Raw genomic sequence first — 9061 nt, 5'->3', positions numbered from 1 at the left:
AAATGTGGAGATCTGAGACTCACTGCTGTGGTGCAGACTTGGGTTTACATGTCCACGGCTCAGGCCTGAGTTTCTATAATCGTCATTCACGGCCTGACTCTCTGTTACCAAGTTCAGAGTGCTCTGCATCTCACTGTGAGATGGCTGCAACATGTCCTTTGTTGGTAAGCCAGCAAGCTACAGAGAATAAGAAAAAAATGGTCCAATTTTACACTCTGAAGGTAATGTACATTTTAATAAATCCCTTGTTAGTGTTGGCTTAACTGAAAAGAAAACAATACATTTGAAGATTTTAATCTATCATCAGAGGTAGTTCATGAGTTGGTGAGTCCCTAGGCAAAATATAAATATTAGACTTCTCTTAAATTTAATTTGTATTACATTATTATGTCCATGTACTGAACACCTGGTTGTGTACAATATTTCCCACCCTTCCTTATTTAGATAAAAAATTTAATTTGTACTTACATTCTACCGAATCTCTCTATAATAATGCAAGGAAAAGAGAAAGAAAGAAAAAGAGAAAGAGAGAAAAAAGAGAGTGTGATAAGAGAGAGAGTAGAGGGAGACACAGCAGGGAAAATGGAGGGAGAATTGAGAAAGAGAGGTGGAATGGTGAGAGAGGAGAGAGAAAAAGAGAGAGAGTGAAGGAGAGATAAGAGAGAAAAAATAAAATGTTTTGAGAAGGGAGAGAGTGAGTGAAGACATTGGGGCCTATCTATCAAGCTCTGAACAGAGCTTGACGGCCCGTGTTTCTGGTGAGTCTTCAGACGGACAGGAATCGGCGGAATTCAACCTGATCAAGTATGATCGGGTTGATTGACACCCCCCTGCGGGCGGCCGCATTCAGCTAGGTCTTGCGGACATGATCCGCCCTGTCAGATCAGGTCCGCAAGACATTTGTTAAATTGGCTTCATTAGATAGCAAAGATCAGCAAAGAGAAGACAGATTTGAGTTTAGAAAATAGAATGCAAAAAGAGTGGAAATAAATATATTAGGTAGAACAAGAGAGATGGAGAAAAAGAGAGGGAGGAGAAACAGAGTCAGAAGAGTGAATAGGAGAAAGGAGGGCGAGGGAAAGTGGGGAAAGGGAAGAGGGGGAATTAAGAGTGAGGAGGGGGAGAGCCAAGGAAAACAGTGAAGAAAGTGAAGAGGAGTAAGAGAAAGAAGAGGGAAGAAAGAGAAAAGACTGAGAGAGATGGGGGAAAGATAGGAGGACGAGAGTAAAGAAAGTAGAGTAAGAGAGGAGAATGTGAGAGGAGGCACAGAGATGATAAAGTGATAAGAAATGCTTATCACCTCTGGTTGCAAAGGGGTTAAAATGTTAAAAGTGCAGTCCCCCTATCCTAGATGTTAGGTGTCCATTGTTGCCTGGGACACCTCCTGATGATGACGAGGCTGATGGAACAGTGGAAAGCTAACAGTGGAGGAGGAGGGGAGCTTGCACTAGGCAGCCAGAGATTTTGCTGTTGTGTAAGAGGCTGTGTAGGTTAGAATATCTAGCTGTGCCAGGAGCAAGTTGGAGGGCAGGGCCCCTATACTTCCAGAAGCTAATGTCCCAGGATAAAAATAGAACCAAATAATATTTTTTTCTATGCGCTTTGCGAGGCTTCCATCCTATTTGGCCTAATACTAGGGCTGTCTATGCATATCATAGTTAAGCAGAATCAAACATGATGATCATTTCTCAATTCCACTTTTATAAAGTAATGGACAACGCGATGTTGGAAACTAGGTTTTTCCCTAATCTGGATCTGTCTGTGATAAAAACTTTGTTATAGGTGAATTTGTGTTGGTTGTTATAATCTGAGCTTGGTAACTCAACTATGGGGGTTGTAAACTTAATTGGCTGAGGGGTGAGATACGTAAGATTCTTTTTTTAACTTCATGGGGCATCTTTATCAAGCTCCATATGGAGTTTGATGCCCCGTGTTTCTGGCGAGCCTTCAGGCTTGCCGGAAACAGAAGTTATGAAGCAGCGGTCAAAGACCGCTGCTCCATAACCTGACCGCCTGCTCTGAGGAGGACAGAAATCAACCCTCTAGAATATGATCAGGTTAATTGACGCCCCCTGCTAGCGGCCGATTGGTCGCGAATCTGCAGGGGGTGGCATTGCACCAACAGTTAACCAGAACTGCTGGTGCAATAATAAATGCTGAGAGCGTATGCTGTCGGCATTTATCGATGTGCAGCGGACATGATCCACAATATCGGATCATGTCCACTCACACCATCATAAATAGGCCCCGATGAATCTATCTAGACCACTGGTTTTCAAACCTGTCCCCAGGCCTCCCTAACAGGACACATTTTGAGGATATCTGAACTAGAGCACAGGTGAAATAATTGGCTGATTAGTAAGCATGGTTATTTTACCTGCTCTCATCCATACAATCCTAAATTGAATCAGAGAGACAAACCTCTAAAAGTCAGTAAAGGGCTTCTGACAGTAATATAAATCTGGTGTGAGGCAGACAGTGAGACAAATATGCTAATAGTACATTAAAATAAATCGGATTTTGGTCAGACAAAGATAAAAAATGGGTGTGAGACAAACAGTGAGACAGATTGAATGTGAGTCAAACAGTGAAACGAATAAGACCATGACACAAATTTGCCAAACAATGAGACAGTGTCCACACGAGTCATAGTAACATAAAACAGGTATGAGTCCAATAGTGAGACAAATCTAAATTGAGTTAAAAGTCAGACACACCTGGTATGAGATGAGACATGTATAATGAGAGTTGAACAGTGAGACAAATCTAATGTGAGTTAAAAGTCAGACACACGTGGTATGAGATGAGACAAGAATAGTGAGAGTTTAACAGTGAGACAAATCTAGTGTGAGTTAAAAGTCAGACACACGTGGTATGAGATGAGACAAGAATAGTGAGAGTTTAACAGTGAGACAAATCTAGTGTGAGTTAAAAGTCAAACACACGTGGTATGAGATGAGACATGTATAGTGAGAGTTTAACAGTGAGACAAAACTAATGTGAGTTAAAAGTCAGACACACGTGGTATGAGATGAGACAAGAATAGTGAGAGTTTAACAGTGAGACAAAACTAATGTGAGTTAAAAGTCAGACACACGTGGTATGAGATGAGACAAGAATAGTGAGAGTTTAACAGTGAGACAAAACTAATGTGAGTTAAAAGTCATACACACGTGGTATGAGATGAGACAAGAATAGTGAGAGTTTAACAGTGAGACAAATCTAGTGTGAGTTAAAAGTCAAACACACGTGGTATGAGATGAGACAAGAATAGTGAGAGTTTAACAGTGAGACAAAACTAATGTGAGTTAAAAGTCAGACACACGTGGTATGAGATGAGACAAGAATAGTGAGAGTTTAACAGTGAGACAAAACTAATGTGAGTTAAAAGTCATACACACGTGGTATGAGATGAGACATGTATAGTGAGAGTTGAACAGTGAGACAAATCTAATGTGAGTTAAAAGTCAGACAAACCTAGTGTGAGATACTGGGACAATTAAAGTAAGTGTTGGAAAGTGAGACAAATCTAATGTGAGTTAAAAGTCATACACACGTGGTATGAGATGAGACATGTATAGTGAGAGTTGAACAGTGAGACAAATCTAATGTGAGTTAAAAGTCAGACAAACCTAGTGTGAGATACTGGGACAATTAAAGTAAGTGTTGGAAAGTGAGACAAATCTAATGTGAGTTAAAAAATCAGGCAAAGCTGATGTGAGATAGTGAGATAGTTTGACCGCGAGACAAATTTCATGTGAATTGATCAGACAGACCTGATGTGAGTCAGAAATTGAGACAGAAATATAACAAGTTAAACAGTGAGACAAATCTAATGTGAGTTAAAAGCCAGACAAGTCAGAAAAACCTGATGCGAGTCAGAAAATGAGACAGAAATATTGCAAGTTACACAGTGAGTTAAAAATAATGTGAGTTAAACATTGCTACAAATATAATATGACCAGTGAGACAAATGTTGTACTCAGTCAGGAAAATGTGAGTCAGATAGTGAGTCAAATAGTCAGACAGTGAGACAAATAGAATGCAGATAAAATGTGAGACAAATCTAAAGCAAGTTAAACAGAGAGACATATCTAAGGTTAGTCAGACAGTGATAGGCCTGATGAGAGTCAGAAAATGAGACAAATATAATGCAAGTTAAACAGAGAGACATATCTAAGGTTAGTCAGACAGTGATAGGCCTGATGAGAGTCAGAAAATGAGACAAATATAATGCAAGTAAAACAGAGAGACATATCTAATGTTAGTCAGACAGTGATAGACCTGATGAGAGTCAGAGAATGAGACAAATATAATGCAAGTTAAACAGAGAGAAATATCTAATGTTAGTCAGACAGTGATAGGCCTGATGAAAGTCAGAAAATTAGAAAAATATAATGCAAGTTAAACAGAGAGACATATCTAATGTTAGTCAGACAGAGAGACATATCTAATGTTAGTCAGACAGTGATAGGCCTGATGATAGTCAGAGAATGAAACATATCTAATGCAAGTTAAACAGAGAGAAAAATCTAATGTTAATCAGACAGTGATAGGCCTGATGAGAGTCAGAGAATGAGACAAATCTAATGCAAGTTACACGGAGGCATATCTAATGTTAATCAGACAGTGATAGGCCTGATGAGAGTCAGAAAATGAGACAAATCTAAAGCAAGTTAAACAGAGAGACATATCTAATGCAAGTTAAACAGAGACATATCTAATGTTAGTCAGACAGTGATAGGCCTGATGAGAGTCAGAAAATGAGACAAATATAATGCAAGTTAAACAGAGAGAAATATCTAATGTTAATCAGACAGTGATAGGCCTGATGATAGTCAGAGAATGAAACAAATCTAATGCAAGTTAAACAGAGAGAAATATCTAATGTTAATCAGACAGTGATAGGCCTGATGAGAGTCAGAGAATGAGACAAATCTAATGCAAGTTACACGGAGGCATATCTAATGTTAATCAGACAGTGATAGGCCTGATGAGAGTCAGAAAATGAGACAAATATAATGCAAGTTAAACAGAGAGACATATCTAATGCAAGTTAAACAGAGACATATCTAATGTTAGTCAGACAGTGATAGGCCTGATGAGAGTCAGAAAATGAGACAAATATAATGCAAGTTACACAGAGACATATCTAATGTTAGTCAGACAGTGATAGGCCTGATGAGAGTCAGAAAATGAGACAAATATAATGCAAGTTAAACAGAGAGACATATCTAATGCAAGTTAAACAGAGAGACATATCTAATGTTAGTCAGACAGTGATAGGCCTGATGAGAGTCAGAAAATGAGACAAATATAATGCAAGTTAAACAGAGAGACATATCTAATGTTAGTCAGACAGTGATAGACCTGATGAGAGTCAGAGAATGAGACAAATATAATGCAAGTTAAACAGAGAGACATATCTAATGTTAGTCAGACAGTGATAGGCCTGATGAAAGTCAGAAAATGAGAAAAATATAATGCAAATTAAACAGAGAGACATATGTAATGCAAGTTAAACAGAGAGACATATCTAATGTTAGTCAGACAGTGATAGGCCTGATTATAGTCAGAGAATGAAACATATCTAATGCAAGTTAAACAGAGAGAAATATCTAATGTTAATCAGACAGTGATAGGTCTGATGAGAGTCAGAGAATTAGACAAATCTAATGCAAGTTACACAGAGGCATATCTAATGTTAATCAGACAGTGATAGGCCTGATGAGAGTCAGAAAATGAGACAAATATAAAGCAAGTTAAACAGAGAGACATATCTAATGCCAGTTAAACAGAGAGACATATCTAATGTTGGTCAGACAGTGATAGGCCTGATGAGAGTCAGAAAATGAGACAAATATAATGCAAGTTAAACAGAGAGACATATCTAATGTTAGTCAGATAGTGATAGGCCTGATGAGAGTCAGAAAATGAGACATATCTAATGCAGGTTACACAGAGACATATATAATGCAAGTTAAACAGAGAGACATATCTAATTTTAGTCAGACAGTGATAGGCCTGATGAGAGTCAGAAAATGAGACAAATATAAAGCAAGTTAAACAGAGAGACATATCTAATGCAAGTTAAACAGAGAGACATATCTAATGTTGGTCAGACAGTGATAGGCCTGATGAGAGCCAGAAAATGAGACAAATATAATGCAAGTTAAACAGAGAGACATATCTAATGTTAGTCAGATAGTGATAGGCCTGATGAGAGTCAGAAAATGAGACATATCTAATGCAAGTTACACAGAGACATATATAATGCAAGTTAAACAGAGAGACATATCTAATTTTAGTCAGACAGTGATAGGCCTGATGAGAGTCAGAAAATGAGACATATCTAATGCAAGTTACACAGAGACATATCTAATGCAAGTTAAACAGAGATACATATCTAATGTTAGTCAGACAGTGATAGGCTTGATGAGAGTCAGAGAATGAGACAAATCTAAGACATGTTAAACAGAGAGACATATCTAATGTTAGTCAGACAGTGATAGGCCTGATGAGAGTCAGAAAATGAGACATATCTAATGCAAGTTACACAGAGACATATCTAATGCAAGTTAAACAGAGAGACATATCTAATGTTAGTCAGAAAGTGATAGGCTTGATGAGAGTAAGAGAATGAGACACATATAATGCAAGTTAAACAGAGAGACATATCTAATGCAAGTTAAACAGAGACATATCTAATGTTAGTCAGATAGTGATAGGCCTGATGAGAGTCAGAAAACTAGACACATCTAAAGCAAGTTAAACAGAGAGACATATCCAATGTTAGTCAGACAGTGAAAGGCCTGATGAGAATCAGAAAATGAGACAAATCTAAAGCAAGTTAAACAGAGAGACATATCTAATGTTAGTCAGACATAGATAGGCCTGATGAGAGTCAGAATATGAGACAAATATAATGCAAGTTAAACAGAGAGACATATCTAATGCAAGTTAAACCGAGAGAAATATCTAATGTTAATCAGACAGTGATAGGCCTGATGAGAGTCAGAAAATGAGACAAATCTAATGCAAGTTACACAGAGGCATATCTAATGTTAATCAGACAGTGATAGGCCTGATGAGAGTCAGAAAATGAGACAAATATAATGCAAGTTTAACAGAGAGACATATCTAATGCAAGTTAAACAGAGAGACATATCTAATGTTAGTCAGAGAGTGATAGGCCTGATGAGAGTCAGAAAATGAGACAAATATAATGCAAGTTAAACAGAGAGACATATCTAATGTTAGTCAGTCAGTGATAGACCTGATGAGAGTCAGAGAATGAGACAAATATAATGCAAGTTAAATAGAGAGACATATCTAATGTTAGTCAGACAGTGATAGGCCTGATGAAAGTCAGAAAATGAGAAAAATATAATGCAAGTTAAACAGAGAGACATATCTAATGCAAGTTAAACAGAGAGACATATCTAATGTTAGTCAGACAGTGATAGGCCTGATGATAGTCAGAGAATGAAACATATCTAATGCAAGTTAAACAGAGAGAAATATCTAATCTTAATCAGACAGTGATAGGCCTGATGAGAGTCAGAAAATGAGACATATCTAATGCAAGTTAAACAGAGAGACATATCTAACGTTATTCAGACAGTGATAGGCCTGATGAGAGTTAGAAAATCAGACAAATCTAATGCAAGTTAAACAGAGAGACATATCTAATGTTAGTCAGACAGTGATAGGCCTGATGAGAGTCAGAAAATGAGACAAATCTAAAGCAAGTTAAACAGAGATACATTTCTAATGTTAGTCAGACAGTGATAGGCGTGATGAGAGTCAGAAAATGAGACAAATCTAAAGCAAGTTAAACAGAGTGACATATCTAATGTTAGTCAGACAATGAAAGGCCTGATGAGAGTCAGAAAATGAGACAAATCTAAAGCAAGTTAAACAGAGAGACATATCTAATGCAAGTTAAACAGAGAGACATATCTAATGTTAGTCAGACAGTGATGGGCCTGATGAGAGTCAGAGAATGAGACAAATATAATGCAAGTTACACAGAGGCATATCTAATGTTAATCAGACAGTGATAGGCCTGATGAGAGTCAGAAAATGAGACAAATATAATGCAAGTTAAACAAAGAGACATATCTAATGCAAGTTAAACAGAGAGAAATATCTAATGTTAGTCAGAGAGTGATAGGCCTGATGAGAGTCAGAAAATGAGACAAATATAACGCAAGTTAAACCGAGACATATCTAATGTTAGTCAGACAGTGATAGGCCTGATGAGAGTAAGAAAATGAGACATATCTAATGCAAGTTACACAGAGACATATCTAATGCAAGTTAAACAGAGAGACATATCTAATGTTAGTCAGACAGTGAAAGGCCTGATGAGAGTCAGACAATGAGACAAATATAATGCAAGTTAAACAGAGAGACATATCTAATGCAAGTTAAACAGAGACATATCTAATGTTAGTCAGATAGTGATAGGCCTGATGAGAGTCAGAAAACTAGACACATCTAAAGCAAGTTAAACAGAGAGACATATCCAATGTTAGTCAGACAGTGAAAGGCCTGATGAGAGTCAGAAAATGAGACAAATCTAAAGCAAGTTAAGCAGAGAGACATATCTAATGCAAGTTAAACAGAGAGACATATCTAATGTTAGTCAGACAGTGATAGGCCTGATGAGAGTCAGAGAATGAGACAAATATAATGCAAGTTAAACAGAGAGACATATCTAATGTTAGTCAGACATAGATAGGCCTGATGAGAGTCAGAAAATGAGACAAATATAATGCAAGTTAAACAGAGAGACATATCTAATGCAAGTTAAACCGAGAGAAATATCTAATGTTAATCAGACAGTGATAGGCCTGATGAGAGTCAGAAAATGAGACAAATCTAATGCAAGTTACACAGAGGCATATCTAATGTTAATCAGATAGTGATAGGCCTGATGAGAGTCAGAAAATGAGACAAATATAATGCAAGTTTAACAGAGAGACATTTCTAATGCAAGTTAAACAGAGAGACATATCTAATGTTAGTCAGAGAGTGATAGGCCTGATGAGAGTCA

General features: G+C 37.4%; 1 protein-coding gene across 1 annotated transcript in view; it reads right to left on the bottom strand.

Annotated features, from left to right (window-relative positions):
- The window catches only part of LOC128647625 (endonuclease domain-containing 1 protein), a 35794-nt gene that overhangs the window by 394 nt on the left and 26339 nt on the right, over window positions 1-9061 (bottom strand). The window contains exon 2 of the mRNA XM_053700381.1: window positions 1-177. This exon is cut by the window's left edge and continues 394 nt beyond it. Coding sequence (XP_053556356.1) covers window positions 1-177 — 177 coding nt within the window. The remainder of the gene's footprint in view (window positions 178-9061) is intronic.

This window comes from Bombina bombina, chromosome 2 (assembly GCF_027579735.1).
Source record: "Bombina bombina isolate aBomBom1 chromosome 2, aBomBom1.pri, whole genome shotgun sequence".
In the NCBI taxonomy this organism is placed as follows: domain Eukaryota; kingdom Metazoa; phylum Chordata; class Amphibia; order Anura; family Bombinatoridae; genus Bombina; species Bombina bombina.
This window is presented reverse-complemented; position numbering and strand designations above follow the sequence as displayed.